This window comes from Anoplopoma fimbria, chromosome 13 (assembly GCF_027596085.1).
Source record: "Anoplopoma fimbria isolate UVic2021 breed Golden Eagle Sablefish chromosome 13, Afim_UVic_2022, whole genome shotgun sequence".
In the NCBI taxonomy this organism is placed as follows: domain Eukaryota; kingdom Metazoa; phylum Chordata; class Actinopteri; order Perciformes; family Anoplopomatidae; genus Anoplopoma; species Anoplopoma fimbria.
In genome coordinates, this window is record NC_072461.1 from 12,179,424 (window position 1) to 12,198,521 (window position 19,098).

A 19,098-nucleotide genomic window follows, 5' to 3' on the forward strand; every position below is an offset into this window, starting at 1 on the left:
TAGCATATTCAATCTTGTTGGTTTCATCTGCTTACTATTTCTTTTCTGTGAGCAGTGACTTCCTGAGGTCATACACTGGTTGCCTGGCAACCCCTGATGATGAAAGAACTTCATTCTGAAGAATATTTTGAGGCAAACTTTGACTTGACCCGTTAACAAAATATGTCTGCACACAGCATACGATTCTACTGTGAAGAATACTAAAATTCCTTGTATTTTTGTCCAAAAAACAATCAAATTTCAGGAAGTTTAATCCCAAAATTATCAGTATCAGCCTTCAGAATCCACCAAATGTAACTGTTTTTCTAGTTGGTAAAACACTCAAATTCCAAGACACAATATTGAGGAAGTGACACGCTACAGAGAAATCCAGCTTGGTACGTCATGATCCCTTTGTCATCAGCAGAGCTGTACTTCTGCAGTGAGCCAGAAGAGCTTACTGCTTTACCAAATGCAAAGCTTTCTATGAAAGCTCACGCCATGTGTAGAAGGTATATTCAGAGGGATAGTTTGGATGTTCTGAAGTGGGGATGTACAAATAATTATCCATAATCAGCTCCCTGCAGCAGATGGCCGCCGGCATGCCTCGATTTTGTGTACAGGCGCGGGACATAACCAATGGAATGCCACGGATGGGGGGGATCAGCAAAACGTATTTGTACCAATTAAAAGAATCAAGTGTACGCTACATTTAGAATATTTTATGTCAGATATCTCCTTTGACAAAAACAGTAATTAGATAATCTATCCATCTTTCCATTACCTTTAAGCGATTATCCTGTTCAGGGTCAAGGGTGCTTGTGCCGATCCCAGTGGACATTGGGCAAAAGCAGGGTTCACCCTGGACAGGTCACCAGACTATCGCAAGGCTGAGACAAATAGACAGCCAACCATTCACACTTATTTATAGTCATCAATCAACATAAGCTGCATGTCTTTGGACTTTGGAAGGGAGACGGAGAACCCGGAGAGAACCCACGCCGATCTTGGGATCAAGCAAACTCCACAGAGAAGGCCAGAACATAATGATATAGCAATACTTTTACTCTAAAATGAAATTTATTTTAGATGGCTAAAATACATTTTGCTGCTGACTCTGTCCTCAGCAATACATTACCTCACTCTTGTGTCGGAACTTCTGTCTGCCTCTTCAAGCTGGGGGTGTGCAGGGTCGTGGTAGTACACTGACTACTGATGAGTACCTCATACAACCCCACTAAAAAACCTCCAGACCATCTCTTTAAACAAACCAAAAAAAAAAAAAAAAAACCCTACTCCTTGAACATTAATCCCTTTTATTTTTAAAGAAAATAGTGATAAATGATAGAAAAAGAAAAAAAAAAGATATTTGACCCATGTCACTGTCAATTCCCCATAATTGTGTGTTGGGAATTTAAGCAGCACACATGTTTACTGCTCAGCGTTCATGAGATACTACAAAACAGAAAATAAGTAGAATGTGGTCTAAGGTGAGAAAAGAACTAAAGAAAAAGTTTGAGCTTCACTAAGAAATGTAATTTCTTACTATTAATACATCTTCTTAGACCTCCTATATATTGCCAGCCGTTGCTAAGATCCATCAGTGCCGTTGCCAGGGCAGGTAGCTGTTTCTTATTCCTCCACATACTCGGCTAAGGCTCTCTCTGGCAAACGGGGTCGCGCTCTCATCGAGTCCCGTCGACACAAATGGAGGAGTTTTCACGGACCGTTGCAGTTGTTGCCGGGTCAACAGTCTGAGCGAACCATTGCACTCGCGGCCCCCTTTTCTGTGGCCCTCGTGTACGAAGGCGGCACGGCAAGGTGAGGCCAAATCAGCCTCCCACGGTCGTCTGTCGGGCTGAAGGGGTCTGAGTGGATGAGTCAGTGCTGTCAAGTGCAGTACTCACACAGCCCGTTCTGCAACCGCTATTCATTAGAATGAAAAGCCGTAAGCAGCACTTCACTGCAGATTACTGGAGCCACCTTAGCGATATGGAACCTAAATAGAAACATTCCTTACATCTGTGCAGTTTGATCGCCAATTCAATAGGTTTAGAGATATTTGACTGAGATTTCTGCCTCCGTCCAAAGACAATAGTAATATTTAATGGTGTTCAATTGAAAAACATCATACATTTTTTTTTAAAAAGAGCAGCAAAACTTTCTGGAAACGACGTCCTGATTTCCCTGGATAATCCCGAGACCACACTTTGAGCATTTTAACTACTTTCTACAAAATAAATAGTCCCTAGATAAGAACAGACGAAGAAAACACAGGAAAGAAAATATAAGCACATGAAGAAAATATCTCTGTCACTTTCACAACACATACAAGCATGAAAAGCTCTACCTCAGGGGTACAAGTAAACAAATCATCAGTGAAGCTGAAAAATGAATGCCTTATGGTATTTTTTATTTTAACGTTGTGATATGATTTGACCACTGATATTGGTCAAACGGCTAGATTCTGTATAGTTGTCAGTTTTTAGTAAACCCCCACCCGAAACCTCTGTTGTTGTCTACAGTTTGCAGTGTTTCTGTATATTTCCCAGTGTTGTGGATGTGTAGCAGTTTCTGTATGCTGTGTCTGTGTGGTCAAATTGGGTAAATGCGATTCATAAGGCGATCATTCCCAACTTGAGGGCTGGAACTTATGAAAGGTTTTTAAATAAAGTGAAGAAATCCTGTGATGAATAATGGGATAGAAAAAAAATTATAAACTTATTAGCTGTGTTTTAAAATACCGGAGTTTTGTACATTCCCGTCATCAAAAATGATTCAAATAACATTTCTGAGAAGGGCAAGCCCCTCTTAATACATACACTTTAAATACTACATAAAACCTGTGTTAAGTGGTCACAAGTAGACATTAGTTTGCCCACTAGTAGTGCTGTAGAGCAACCCGTTCTTAACCCTGACTGGTCATGGTTTTGTCACAGCCCTCGGAGCCTGATAATGAGGACTAAGGCACCGTTTAGTGTCTGCATGAGACGCACCGCGCTTTAACCAACTCCAAATAAAACCCAGTGGCGTCATGATAAGACGCTCACACAGACTTTCACCCAGGAGACCGCTGTAGGTGTCCTGTGAGAATAACAATGTTGACTTCTTTTACCTTAGTTTTGTTGCTTAACTTACGTACTTAACTTAATGCCAAGTTACACAAAAGTACTTATTTAATGCAAAAAACATGCTTACTTTTACCCTAAACCAATAGAACCCTTTTTCATCCACATATCTTGAGGGGAGAGGTCAAGGAATCACTTCTTAAATGGCCATGCCAGTTTTTCTTCATTCAAATTGAGCCTAACTTTGCAGTGCTAACCAAACCTAGTCCAGACAGGCTACTATGACGTAGCTGGTCGTCTAGTTTCATAGGATACCAGTATCTTCACTCTAGATTAAGACTCAGCCCCCTTCAGCATCTTAAAGACAGGGATGTCGCCCCAGATCGCCAGTAATCGCGTAAGACTCAGAGGGATAAATAGTGCAAGACTTTTAACATAACACAAGAAATCCAGCTGTATCTGACAATCTGCACATCTGTCAGATTTCTACATCACCGCTAAGCAGCCTCCACCAGCATCAAACACAGAATTATTATTTAATGAAAACAAACTGCTTGAAATGCACATTTCAGAGATGATTGAGGTATTACAAAATATCATTTTTACATAGAGCTGCAAAAAAAAACTACATCTTTATCCGTCATCTCCCACTCGTCTTCTCTGAACAGTATTTTTTTGTAAAGCAAGGCTTTTATATTATTTTATCTCTTCAGTGTGAAGGCCTCTCAAGTCACACAGAGGCAGATGAATAGTGTCAGACATCAGTGGCAGGGCAGAGTTGCTCTGCAGAAATCTTCCCTTGCTTCTTGAAAGATGTTGCATAATCAAAAGGGAAACGAGAGTTGCTGGTTGGGGGATCAGAAGGAATGGAACGATTTCCTTTGGACAGTGTCTAAGTCAGACAAACAGTTTTTACAATTCAAATCAAATATTGATTCATGTGCCTCCTTATTACTATTCAGACTGGTGAGGTGAAGCTTGACTGGATGACTGGGTTTAGTTCTTTGTAATCAGATTTTGTCTGATAGATTTAAGTCCCAGAAATACCATAATTTCGGTCAAAATAATTGCAATGACTAAAATGTTTCTTTAGTCCTGAATGGGATGCCTCCAGTGGCTTTTGGGATTATTTTTGAAAATAATCTTTTTTATAGGGTGGAACAAAACTTTACAGTATTTTAAGACCTTATTTCTGACATCTAACCAAAAACCCATTCATTGACTTGGAGACGAGGGAACCTGAAGTGCAAACATGGTGACTCGTTTTGAGGAACAAAACTTTACAGTATTTTAAGACCTTATTTCTGACATCTAACCAAAAACCCATTCATTGACTTGGAGACGAGGGAACCTGAAGTGCAAACATGGTGACTCGTTTTGAGGACTCATTCCTGCAGCACTGTATAATACATGAGGTCAGTCAGTGGGAACACTTCACTGCAGTGAGCCAAACCAAATCCAGCAGGCCATAGACACTCTCTTTAAAGCTGGTACCAACATTATGTGATAAGAACAATTAAGAGCATGTACGATGTCAAAATTAGACAACACATCACGTAGCTATACATTCCACAACTGGGAAACCATTGGGGATAGAAATTAATTATTTCCCCTAAAAAAAATGTCCTCCTACACAGTTTTATTCAAACCTAATCTAAACACTAATAAATACAACTAATTAATCAAAACTAATAAATGAAGTGTGTTTATGAATTATGAACAAAATAGCCAAAGATAATGACAACAACTTTATTTTTATACAAAGGCTAATTCAAAGTGCTTTACATAAATGGCGCCGCAAAAGAAGGAAAGCAAAAATAAGGTAATTTGAACAGCTCCTGCTCACCTGAATAAAATGGAACCTGCAAAAAAGTTCTCTGATGACTCTGCAATCGTCGGCCTCATCTCCGCATTCAACTCTGGTAAAACCAAAGAGCTGGTGGTGGACTTCCGCAAAACACTGTCCTCCGGAACCAGTGAACATCCAGGGACAGGACATTGAGATTGTGCTATCTTATAAGTACCTGGGTGTTCAAAGTGCTTTACACAAGACACGACGACAAAAGAAGGAAAGAAAAATATAAGGTAATTTGAACAAGAATAAAATGGAAAGTGCAAGTAAAAGTAGCTTAAACTATAAGTAATGAAAAAAGCTTAAAAGGTTCACACACATTACTCAAAAAGATGTATTCGTACCATCTACTCCTGTTTCATAATTGTCCTATAAAGATTCCTCATTTGTGGGTCAGTAAATACTCCGACAGAGAAGGTTGAATAAAAGTGAATGATGCAACACAGCTAATAAGTTTCCTCCAATTTAGAAGCTCTGGCTCAAAAGTCAGCACTGTCAAGAAGGCTTGCCAATTGCCTATTTGTCAACAGCACAAATTCTGGGATCAAATTTTTACCAAAGTTAAACTTGGCATAAACAATTAGAACAAATTTACTTTGCCCTCATGAGTAAATGCACCAATGGCAGCGATTCCATTGGAATTAATTGGATCCACAACTCTGTGATTTTTACAGGACACAACAGCTGGTTCTAGATTAAATCACAGGCGAAGTTTAAACTTAAACTTCTGAGCACACAGGGTTTAAGAGACTATGAGCTTTAGTTCAAGAAAAAAACACGTGTGTCATTCAGCTTCCTGTAGTGACGGAGTAGAGTTGAATATATCTGTTCTCTGGATGTTTGGGCCCTTGACATGAGAACATACAGTCAATATTTTTTAACCATGACAACGAAAGTTTCCTAACAGTCTTTGTGCCTAAACTTACCGAACCTTCACCTTGAAAGTAGTTTGTTAGAAAACGGTCAATATGATAGTCTAGTCGGCCTATCTTATTGATCATTGGATCATTTATCTGACTGGTTTATGTTTAAGTTAGAATCTAAGGCTCAGACCATGGCTCTGATTTAACTTTAGCCTAACTTTGCTGTGTATTGATAAATCCGTGGTGCTGTCCGTGGTGCTGAAGTAGTAGACAGGTTTGTAATTAAGACATGACTTTGTAATCGGATCCCTTTCAGTTTAATCTTGGTTGTATAATATTATTTAAACTATACAAATATGTTTTTGTTATGGTAAAATGTTTTGGAAGGCAATGATGATGCAATATTTATTTAGTCTTTTATTTTGAAGGACATTCGAAGCAATGGGAGAAACCAAACCTAAGCCGATCAAAATCCGGGATCCTATACAGTCGATGCTAATGGCTATTAACTATTTTAGTTAAAATGATCTTACACCTGCTCCCATGGTAAACTGCTAAATACAACCTCATTCACTTTGTAATATATTTTTGATGATCAGTGCCTGTACTAGTGGCACTAGTGGCGGCTGTGGCGTAGTGGAGAGCAAGGTAGTTCTCCAATCAGAGGGTCGGTGGTTCGATACCCGGCTTCGGCAGTCGATGTGTCCTTGGGCAAGACACTTAACCCCAAGTTGCTCCCGAAGGCTTGCCATCGGTGTGGACTGGATGTTGCATGAATGTTAGTTAGAGTCTGATGGTGACACCTTGCATGGTAGCCTGTCACCAGTGTGTGAATGGGTGAATGATATGTAATATACTACTGATTGTAAGTCGCTTTGGATAAAAGCGTCTGCTAAATGACTGTAATGTAAATGTAATGTAATGTACTAAGATAATGTTTCATTTGTTTTAATAATATCTCTTCTAAAATTCTTATTAGGTTATGTTCACTTTATTATTTCATATGTCACGGTTGATTCTAGTAAAAAGAAGCTCTCATAAATATTCTCATAACCCCTGCACGTAGGACATGCTGTGAGCCCTTATTTCACCTCCACTGTCAGGCTGTTGGGAGTTGTTGCTGTTGACACATTTCTGTGTGTTTTTTTTTTTTCCAGGGGTCAGCCTGCTGGTGCCTCCTGGAGCCGTGGCTGAAAACATGTCCTGGGAGATGCACATGGTGATCAATCAGGGAGAGGCAAGGTGAGGCCAGAGTTTACCCAAATATCATTTCCAGCATCTATCCATCTGTCAGTCTCCCGCTATCTTATCATCCATCTCGCCCTGACTCGCCATCCTCCGTCCTCACTGTCCTGTTTCCCTCTAATTATTTACCATCCTCCGGTACTCTCGTTACGGCTGCAGCGTTATTTCAGTAAGGACCTTCAACTCCCAGCACTTAGTTGTCTTCCACTAAAGAATTTAGTAGATTCATTTAGTAGTTAGCAACTCACATATCACATAATTCATGAAAGGCTGTATCATGTGAAGACACCTGTCAGAGTTTTGCCGAGAGCTGATGGCGGGATGGAAATTGACTGAGGGGGTCGCCTCGTAATCCTCTATTCAGGAAGGAACATGTCACCCAGTGCAAGAGTGAGGCTCATTTTTAGTAGCGTTTCAACAATGGAACTCTATGGGACATAGGAAAAATAAATATCACATTATGATACACACACAGTACTTGTTAGTAGAAACATGCATTGTTGGTTTGGGTCTTTTCCTGGAATTTAAATCACGGTAAGGCCTTATCCTTTATAAATTACTAATACAACATTGATAAAATCAGTAAAAAGATACATTTGTAATGCAAGTTATGAGTTTCTACTTCAAGTAGGCTTCTGATTGTGTTTGCTTACAAACATAAAGAATGCAAACATGGCTTATGTTTACCTATGCAACCTTAAAACCTAAAGTTCACTTAGAAAAAAATAACCGTTTCATTTTGATCACTTAGTTCTGATTGTTGCCAACATTATTATTATTATTATTATATAGGACTATAATTAAGGGCAGTTTAAATGCAGCCATCATTGTTACTATTGTAAATGCTATTATTATTAATATTATTATTAGTAATAGTAGTAGTAGTAGTAGTAGTATTAATATTATATAGAACCATAACTACAGGCAGTTTCAATGCAGTCATAATCATTGTTATATTGTTATTAATATTATTATTAGTAGTAGTAGTAGTAGAAGTAGTAGTATTTTTAGTAAAGGTAGTAATAGTAATAGTAGTAGTGATGTAGTGAATGTAGTTGTAGCACTAACATATTGGTAGATGAGTGACCCCCCCCCGTCTCTGTGTGTTTACCGTCTCATTGTGACAGATGGGCCCAGCGAGCTCCGCAGCCTCTCCCCCACTTCCTGTCCTGACCGGTCCTCTAGGTGTCATGCTAAGGGTGTTCTTTTCCAGAAGCCCCCTCACAGGTGGTAGTCTGGGCTTTGATGTCCCAGCTGCTGGGGAGAAACACAAGTTCACGCTGTGTTCACGCTCGGGTTCATTTAGCCATTTAATCGAGTCCTTCATTTAGCCAACTGACTCGTAGGATCCAAAGTCAAACCTCCAATCTTGTTTTGTTTTTTGTTTTTTCTACTCTGCAGAGAGTCAATATGTAGTTATGTACTCCACTCGTTGTCAACAACGAGGCGCTGTGGGAGGGAGTCACGACCCTGCGGAAGCTTGTTTAAACGATGATGAGTGCGGCGGTGCACTGACGGACGCTGGCCGACGAATTGAAGGCGCAGACGTCTCTTGAGGCCTTTCATCTTCGCAGTGCCATATTATGTATTCTGATCACAGCTAGGTAATGACCCTCGGATGGACTGAGCCTCTCTCCGGGGGGGGGCTCTTCCTCCCGCGGAGAGCCACAAGGGCTTTCCAGTTTCCCCTGAAGTGTCACTGTTTATTCACACTGCTCTGCTTGAACAAAGTCACACAGACAAAAGAGAGTATACACACATTAGCGGTGGAGATTGGGTTCTGGATCGTCTTGACGGGGGGCCACTGAAATATTAAGATGCAAACGGTGCCGGATCCAGTGAGTTACGCACTTCGATTATAGAAGTGGTCGGTCAATTTTCACATCAAGAGATTTTGTTTTACTGACCTCAAAGACTGCAGAGCATTTCCATTTGTTCTCTATAGGGTTACAATATGCGATATAGAACCCATGAATCACAAATCCTCTTCAGGTCGGTGTTTTTTTTTTTTAAAGTGGCCCTATTCTCCTTCTTTAGTGTGTTATATATATTTTTGTACATGTAAAAGGTCCGTAGAGTGTAAAACCTGAAGTCCACTCCTAAAAGGAGTTACCCTCCCCCTCAGAAGCTCCTGAGCTGCCTGAAACGGCTTCATTGAATTATCTCCTTCACTTCTGTAACTTTATGAGGTCATAATGTTACAGAAGTTACGTAAAACTCCTTCCGGCTAGTTTGGCCCTCAATCAACAAAAAAGAGAGACAGAGCTTAAGCTCCGGAGGAAGAGTTTTTTGAAATGTGAAACATTAACCAATCACCACAGAGTGGGCTAGCTGACCAATCAGGGCAGACTTTACTTTCTGGAGGGAGGAGCAAGCGCTACAACGGAGCATTTCAGAGAGAGATGAGAAAAACAAGGCGGATTATGAGCATTAACGCATGTAAACATGTTGTAATTGTAACTTGAGATCAAAATATGCACCCTGAAAATACTATGTATAGTGTGTGTTTAATCCGTGACGCCTCTATAAATCTATACAAGAGGATCCTGAGCTGCCTTCATCTCCTGTTATACATTCTCACCTGCCAGCACAGAGCGTCGGGTTTCCTCCCGCTGCTTCATCCACCTTTGAAACACTTCAAAATATTTCAGGCTTCAACCTGACGGTATGTGGTTCTGACCACAGATGAGCTTTCAAGAGCTTATTTTTCGTCGCTGGGTGTGAGCTGGGGGATGTTTACCGTAGACCCCTATATTTCTCCCTGTGGGCTGTCAAGCCTGTCATCTGGCCAGCTGTCAATCACTTTCTACATCCTGGAAGGCCAGAGGACATGCTGAGACACCACTGCAGCGTCCAGACCCAAACCCTGGCCAACCTACTTCTCCACAGGATTCCATTAAAGCTTCTTTTTTTTATGTGTTCTTGGAGATTTTCAAAGGCTCATCTAAATCTTTTGAAGGCGCGGTTTTGCTTAGGTCAGACATATTCCCTTTGCCTCCGAGGTTTTATGGTGCGCCTTGTGTTGCAAGATAAATCCCTCAATCTATTGAGGCAGGAAAAGCTTTGTCCTGGTAGGAAAATAGCTTTTAATGGTGGAACTAGTTTCCATACGTGTGCATTATGGAAGAGGGGACCATTTGAGACTTAGTGCTGTATGTTGTTTGTTGGGGTCAGGATGTTCCTGGTTAGGTTTTATTGTACCAAACAGACAAAGAAAACTCCCAGAACACACAATGTGCTTTGCTTCCGCAAGTTTGAGGGGTTAAAACCATAATCTAGTATACACGGTTGTCAGTAGAAGTGCACCAGCGTATATGTGTGACATGACTTCCTGCTTGGATGTTTGGCCATCTTTGCTATGCACAGTAGCAGCTCCTCTGCTTTAAGCGACCAGCTCTCATGGTCCATGGATCTCACACACAGACCTCTGGATGGACACGTCGCTCACGGTTACAGTCCAGAGCACACATGTCCTTGACAATGTGACATTATAGTTTTAAAAGTAATAGCTGTCAAAGTTGAAACTGAGATCCATCTCGATCATGAGATGTTGGACTGCTCCAGAAGACTTCATCTGACCTTTTACAGTGCAGTGAGGACAGAGTTGTTATACTGTGTGGCTTATGTGAAGTAGTGTTGTTCCAGGTCCTCTCTCATTATAGCAGCACTTATGTTTAAACAGGCCCTATTATGCTATTTTCCGGGTGCATATTTTTATCTCAAGGGAGGTTAACTCCTTTTAGGTGTGGACTTCAGGTTTTACATTCTACGGACCTTTTACATATACAAAAAATATATATAACACACTAAAGAAGAGGGAAAAAGTGGAAAAGCATAATAGGGCCACTTTAATATATTTCTATGGGAATAACTTACTTAATTGCTACCACATTGCTACCACCCTGTGAAAGGGACCTGAAAAATTTACACTTACCATAAGTTTTGTCGTAAGCCAGGTTTCCATCCAAATTGTTACCAAAGTTCCAGGAAATTGGCAAAGGTGAATGCGATTGAATGCTTGTTTCAATCGCCTACGATATGCAATTATCAGGAGTTGGTTCATCTGAATAAGAAGGTTGTGCCAATTCTCCATTCGAAAAGCATTATTCCATCACAGAGGAACCCAGGCAGAAACCTCCGGTTCTGGAAAGTTCAGCCTATACGTCTTAAACTTGCATAACCTTGATACATTAAGTTTTTGTGATATTTCAGGAGCTTTTGGCGTTTTCAATCAGGTTTTGTCGGTTTGTCAGCTTCCCAGAGTGACTCTCAACACTTCTTCCAAAATGATCACATTTAAAGCATGCCAGCATTTTAAAGGGAATAATCATTCTCTCTCTGTTAATGGTCTTTTTTTCTAAGTAGATGGAATAATGTAAAAGTATGTAAATTAAAATAGTATCAGTGATAAAAAGAGATACTCAGGGCAGCATATTTTTAGTTGTGCCATTTCTCTGCTATGGTTTATTTTAATACAAGCTTACAATTTAAATTATATGGTGGATTAGATACATTTCACGCATAAACCTGTATTTAGGCAAATTTAGTTTTCATAGATGTTTCTCTAAAAGTCATAAATATCAACCATTCAACATGTTTTATGAAGACAACAGAAGGAGTACAGTATGTTGAATGTCCTTGCACTGTGAACCACAAACATATACAGTATCTCTGACTGATCCACACAAGAAGCAGAAATCACATCACTGTAGATGTTTCTTGAGGCTAATTAGATTCCATGATTTTGCTGTACTAGCAGAAATAATCACATCATGGAAAATCAAACAGTAGCTTTTGATTTGTAATGGCAAGATTACATTTTGGACTGATGATGATGCTAGAGAACAGCTCACAGAGCATCAATAATTAAAAAGAAGAATGTTATTTAATTATTTTTTAAAGATTTATTTGATTTGAATATAATATAATATATATTCTGTTGTTAGATTCTGTAAAAGGGCAAACTTTGGCCCAATAATGGTGCTAGAGGAAAAACCGAGGGATCATTACATCAACCTCTGAGAACCATGAATGTAAACAGCAAATTTCATAGCAATCTGGAAAGTTGCTGAGACATCTTGTGTTAAATAAAGTGTAAACAGAAGGGCAGACTGCCCAACATCGATTGGCATTGCAATCCCTAAGGCCCCACCAATAAATCAACCGTGTCTTCAAAGTAAGACCTGTATTAATGACATGTTTAAAGGATTTTATTGCTTTATTCTGGGTGCAATACAAACTTGAAAATATAAAGTTTGTTTTAAAGGGATGGGGATTAAAGTGGACATTGATTTTCAGTATGGCCATCATCTTTTCCATTTGTTGGTGAAACAGACCCATGACTCAGCTTACACACACACACACACACACACACACGGACCACAGACACATGCATCCTTTATTGACTTCATCAAAACAGGAAGATCAGACTTATGAGAGTGAACAATTGACTGCTAGGCATTCAGGTTCCTTTGATGGACTCATAACCAGTAACTACATTACAGTCATTTTATTTTTTTAGCAGACGCTTTAGCAGACTATGAGCCTGATAGGTTGTACTGACAAGCTGAGTATAGAGTACATAGGGATGAACGAACCTCTGAAACAGCAGTTAAAGGTGCAATCTGTAAGATCTGACCACCTGTTGCATACTAACAGGGGGCAGCGTTCCACTTCTACTTGTGGGTCCATACAATCTAAATTTACTGTCATCGACCAGAATGCTAGTTGCTACAGCTAGCCATCTCTCTTTCATAACATGCACTGACCCTGTACCTTCAACGTGATTTACTACTGGTACAAGTATTGTTATTATCAGTAATTTTTCAATTTTTACAACTTCTACTATTACTACTTTATTTATAATTCTATATGTATTCTATATCCACTGCTTCTGTTATTATTAGTTGTTAGCATTTTTCTTTAATTATCTCTGCTGCTACTGCTACTACTGCTCGTACTGCCCTCATTGTATGTATAATTTCTGCCATATGAATTGACTATGTTTTACTTTCGTTATGTTGTTCATTCTGTACTGTTCCCCTTTTCCTTATCCGATGCGAGGGTCCAAGGACAGAGGATATCGTATGTTGTACAGATTGTAAAGCCCTCTGAGGCAAATCTGTTAATTTGTGATATTGGGCTGTACAAATATGAATTGACAAGCAGCTATACTACTTTGATCTCTTAAATTGGACTGAGGACAGACTGGATGCTACAGTGACTCACTATCGCCTCTCCAGGTACAAGTGGTATTACAAGACAGGGCCGGTCGCAGCTAGCTGGTTAGCATGCTCATCTTAGTAAATGTCTCTGCAACACAAAACAGAGAAATCTTAGACACAATGTCAACACTGTAACCTCCTCACATCCTGTTGAAATATAGTTAATTTCATCATGTCTTAGATGCTGGTTGTTAAACTAGTTGGCCCAAGCATTTTATTTCATGGTTGTTTTGGATATGATTGAGAAATAACTGCCAGCAGTACAAAAACAAAAAGAAATACACAAAAAGTACTCAGCTTGGAAAAACATACAACTGTTTCTTTGTTAATCGCAAATGTGCTTCAAGCATTTATTCAACTTGTTCAGCCATTGCAAAGAGTTATTTTTAGGTATCCGAGTAGCACCCGACATGTAAAGTGACTGAATAGCATGACGAGTTGTTTCCAGTGATTAACCTTGCCGTTAACACTCATATACCCAGTCAAGTGGGTTACAGAGTGCCAAAATCTGGGATTACAGATGAAGTGGTATCAAAGTTAGTCCGATAGTCATTATATATCCAGGCACATTGTGTACTTGAGCATTGAGATGGGTTTTTTTTTTTTTAAACAAATCTGTGATTAGCTTAAGTTGTAGTTACAGTTACAGTGCTGTTCTTTTAATCAAGTAACAGTCCTTGATTACTGAAGGTGTTGTGATGAATGCCTTGCAGTTAAAAGGACACAGTAGCAGAAGGTGGATGTTGTGAATGATCTAAGCAGGATGAACTAAAAGTGCATGTCTTTGCTAGATATTTGCATGTACGGAGCCTCACCTCTAGATGCCTGTTTGATTAATGTATCCATGCACCACATAAGGTGTCTGCATCAAATTCCAAATAGACAAAAGCACAGTGGGACAAGCAGGTGGGAGACTACAAGCAAATAAAGGTGAAGCTAATGGAGCGCGCTAATGTGTGCATTTATTAAGCCCGCCGCCTCCTCTCCACTAGCCCAATCTGCCACTTTGCACGGCTCCCCGGGTCTCCGAGGAGTGAGTCATTGCTCACTTTAAATAATGCAGCTCATCGAGGGGATCAAGGAGCCGCGGCGCGGAGCCCTTCACCGCGATGACAAGTGGAATTGAGAGAGTCCACCGGCCTCAGACGCTTCTTTAAGGTCGCTGCCCGACACTGGGGCCTGAGTTACGGGCTGGTTAAGGAGAAGGTAATCTGCTCCTTGCCTGCACTTTGCATTAAATGTGTGATCAGGATCAGTGCATGTTGGCTGAGGGATCTAGAGCTCCCTCTGGACCAGTCAGGAGAAGGGATGCTGTTGACATAGCAGAAAAAAAGAGTGAGAGTGGGTGTACAATGAGATGGTAGGTCAAATGACGAGGCAGACATTTTTACTGTAGTCGTCTTAGTGGAGCAGCCAGATAGAGCATTTACCATGAAGAAGCATTTCATTCAGATACACTATTGGAATAGCTCAGATGCTTACGTAACATGTCTCTTTATGAACAAAAGTTTTGAGGAGTTGGGCTGTCGAAAAAATTCATAAAGTCGGAGTATTGTTTTTTGATGCAATTAAGATTTTATCATTGAATTGCAAGTAGACAATCAGGTCTGCAGTGTATCGTTTGACGATTAAAGCAGGCTGTTCTCATTCACTGTTTGTACATACACCTACAAAAAGTAATGCTTATATTTCGCAGAACCCACGTAATCGTGAGCAAGGACCATAGACTGTATATAATATAATAATAATAATAATAATAATAATAATACATTTTATTTATAAAGCGCTTTTCACAGACAGGTGTCACAAAGTGCTTAACAGCAGGGGGAATTACAGTCAGCAGGAAAACAAAAATAATTCAATAAAAACAAGACATAAAACAATAAAACGTGTTAACATGGTACAGAAGACAGTCAATAAATAATAAAAACAAGTTTAAAAGCAGACCTGGAGTTATACAAAGGCCTTTCTAAAAAGGTATGTCTTAATCTGGTCACAGATTCAGATAACCGTAGGTGTGCAGGCAGAGCGTTCCATAATTTTGGCGCTACAGCCTCAAAGGCTCGGTCACCACGGGTCCTAAGGCGAGTGCGTGGTACCGAAAGCAATATAAGAAGTGGACGTCCCCCATTGGTTTGTAGACTGATGTCTTGAAGCATTGAGTTCGACGATTTCGCCATCCCCATCTTGGATTATGGCTGTCGCCTACTTGCCTTTCCTGCAACCAATGAACAGAAGTTACCATATTTTGAATGTGGAGGAGTGACGTGGAGACGCTGTACACCGCTCTGGTAGCGGCAGTGACCTGTCAATCACAGTGGCCCCGCCCTAAAGCATACCCTGCTTTATGGTCTATTTGACTCTAAATGGACAATAATTTACGAAAATGATAATCATGCTGTATTGAAGAAGACTTGAAACTAGTGATTGAGATCATAAACTCATGTTTACAATGTTTACTGAGGGAATAAATCAAGAGAGAAGTAGAGTCATTTTCTCATAGATTTCTATACAACCAGAGGAGTCGCCCCCTGATGGACATTAGAGAGAATGCAGGTTTAAGACACTTACACATTGGCTTCACTTGGCAGAACCGGAGTTTGCCGCCTGACAAAGACATGCAGGGCTGCCTCCAGGCCCGAAGGGTAATGTAGCATAAAGAGCGACTAAGAGAAAAAACACACACAGGTTTTTCACCCAGGAGACTACTGTTCATGTTCCATGTTAAACTAGAAGTCAATGTTGAATTATTTTAATTCACGTAACTTAAATAACGTAACAAATGTACTGATTATACTTTTGTCACGTAGCTTACATACTTTACTAATGCCACATACACGTGATACGTAACAAGCGTAGTTATTTTAAGTAGCGTACGCATTTATTTTAAACCAAATCACAATCTTTTCCTAAATGTAACAAAAGTAGTTTTGTTCCATAAACAGATTCTGCACTGCAGGTGATTACACTAGCACACTGATCTCTCGTGTTGCTGGACATTCGTAGGAGAACTACAAAAAAACTATATTTTTAAGATACGTTTGAGGTTACGTTTAAAGGGGTGCTTTTATCAAAAAGCAGCACAGTGAGAGGAAACATTTGTAGCATAGCTGTTCTCAGTGGGAAACAAATCCATAACCACTATGGTACTGGTGCCATGATGTATCAAGCGAGGTGCACAGCGACGTGACTTGAGTCAATCAGTTATTTTTCACAGAAGAGTAATGAGCAATCTCTGAGCACCAGAGAATGAAATGAGTTTGAGAATGAGAAAAAAGTAGATGTGGAAATACTGTTATTAGGCATTGAGGATGTGGACCGAGGCATTTATGCAGTATGTAATTTCCTGAAGGACCATTCTGGTAAATTTAGTTATGGCCAACATTTGCAGTGATTACTATTGATGTATTTCTATTAATTGCTTAGATCTGGGAATATGATATGGTAAATGGGAATAAATGGACTTGCAATGGTATAGTGGTTTTTCTAGACATCCGACCACTCAAAGCACTTTAACAACTTAGACAAGAAACACAAGCATTCGGACAATCAGACAAATTATGAACCAACTTCCTAATTTAGCCGAACTCATTGGAAGAAAAAACAAATGCAAAAGGTAATGTTTTTACACAAACTGTCTGTTTAGATGGTCAATCAGTCTACAGACCCCGTACCTGGTTCAAACAGGTTGACTTACCGACATTTCGGGTGTGCTTATTTCTTTTAGTCTGAAAAGAACACATAGTAAAACAAGATTAAGACCCTATGGACTCAATTTGTTTTGACATTTGAACCTTCTATTCACCTTTTTGAATGCAGCTTTGAATGTCTGTCGTCATTTTTTATGACGTCATCATAAAAAATGTTTAAATCCTCAAACAAAATCTTAAATTTGAATAAAGTGATTCATCGGATTAAATGACATAGTCGTTAGTAGCTAGTCTGTTATAAATATAACTTGTTGTGCCTGCCTCCCTTTGTTTGCGGGCATACAGGAGAGCAAACTGTGTTTATTTTTTTAAATATGGACTGAAGCAGAATTATTTTTTGGATAAAAACATGTTGTGAATTGTTTTCAATGCATTTTGACGTTTGAGTTATTGGAAACGTTTGGATGTTGGAAACAGCCACCACTGTAACATCATTCTACAAATTGGGTAATGCTATCGACTACAAGCCTGTTTATAACCAGTACCAACAAGGTTATCTGCACTTCACCTGTCTAGGATAAGAAAGAGTTGGTTGAAATTCTAGCATTGGCGCTCATAACTCTGTGGCTGCAAAGGAAATGGGAAAATCACTGATTGGTGTAGTGTCATCACTATCTGCAACTGTGCAGAAATACCAGGATTAATTAGAATGACTAGACATACAAAAGAAAAAACTGTGCAGTGTTAAATTTGTTGATTTTAGAATAGGAATGTCAATGTTATAAATGTTAGGACTAAGCTTTAAAGTTTGGAACTATTCAGTACAGCCCCTACTAATATATTCTACTTAGACATAAACATTAAGTTTTGCTGAAGGGAATGTCATCAGTTTTGCAGGTATTTATATCTATATCTATAAACTAAAGTATTAGACATCTTTGACAAGATGATAGTGATAGAGGAATAGTTAATGGATCACCAAAGTCATTAGGGTTCATCCTCTGGGTATTATACATATCGACAATATAGGTAAGATGTATTTCACTTGAGAAGCACTACAGGAAAAAACAAGTGATCTTTAAAGTCATTTGAGATTAATTTCAGTCCGGACCAAAGTGAGGAAAAGACACCACTATCAACAGACAGACTGACATGACGATCTCCTAATGTCATGCTAGCTTGACAGATAAGCTACGAGTGAGCCAATGAAACACAGTCTAAGGAAAGTTTGAGTTAACATATTATGTATAGCACCTTTCTGTATCAGACGTCACAGAGTGCTTTGCTAGTTAAGACAAACGCAAGACAAAAAGACAGACACTGGACAAGCCCTCTGCTACAGGAACTCCCCTTTTATGTATTTTGGTTATGTTTTTTCACACAGTGTTACGATCTTTGTGGAGATGGCTGATACCTTCAAATGATGTGGTTGAGATGATCTGGCTGGACTGTTCGCAGCCTGTATGATCATCATGTCTCTTCTTTATTCATGTGTTTCTTGTTGTCATACTGATAACCTGATAGAAATTCAAAAGTAAGTTGGAATAATCTGGAATGGTTCTTTAATAAGTAGGCTCTGATACAGCAGGTGTTGAGTCCAACACTAATTTGCGTCCTCATTCTCAACCTGTTAGTTTTAAGTAATTGTGTAGTGTACTGTATGTTAAAGCTGCTGCTTCCATGACAACTACAAATCACTTCCCTTTCAAAGGAGGAAATCTTAACAACTCAACACTCAGGTCTCTGATCTGATGAGAGCTTAGAAAGCTTTGCTGAGGCATCGATCTCCTCAGTCACGATCCCGCCTGCCCTTTTTTCTAAAAAACAACAACCGCCGCTTCTGCCGCCACCATCCACTGGCAAGACCTGTTTGTTGTAAGCCACTTTTTAATGAGCTCTCTCTAGCTCGCCGGCTGATCGCAGTGACTTTATCACCTATGCATTAACAAAATCCTACAGCTGGCTCCGTAGCACTAAGGTGTATTTAAGGAGCAAGAGTCCACAGTTTTTTATGTAGCAGCAGCAGCAGCTGAAAGAGAGATATTATAGGGGATAGTTTTGAAGTGGGGTTGTATGAGGTACTCATCAATAATCAGTATATTACTGGAGCAGAGCCACATAAGACAGATCAATATCAGTTTATGTGTACGCTATATGTCGAATATCTTACCACTTTACCTTGCCGTCAGACCGCCCTTTCCGACACGGGACTGAAGC

At 39.7% G+C, this 19,098-nt stretch overlaps 1 protein-coding gene across 1 annotated transcript in view; it reads left to right on the plus strand.

Moving 5' to 3' along the window:
- Nucleotides 1–19,098, plus strand: part of unc5db (unc-5 netrin receptor Db) — a 195,478-nt gene that overhangs the window by 147,750 nt on the left and 28,630 nt on the right. The window contains exon 11 of the mRNA XM_054610379.1: nt 6,920–7,004. Coding sequence (XP_054466354.1) covers nt 6,920–7,004 — 85 coding nt within the window. The remainder of the gene's footprint in view (nt 1–6,919; nt 7,005–19,098) is intronic.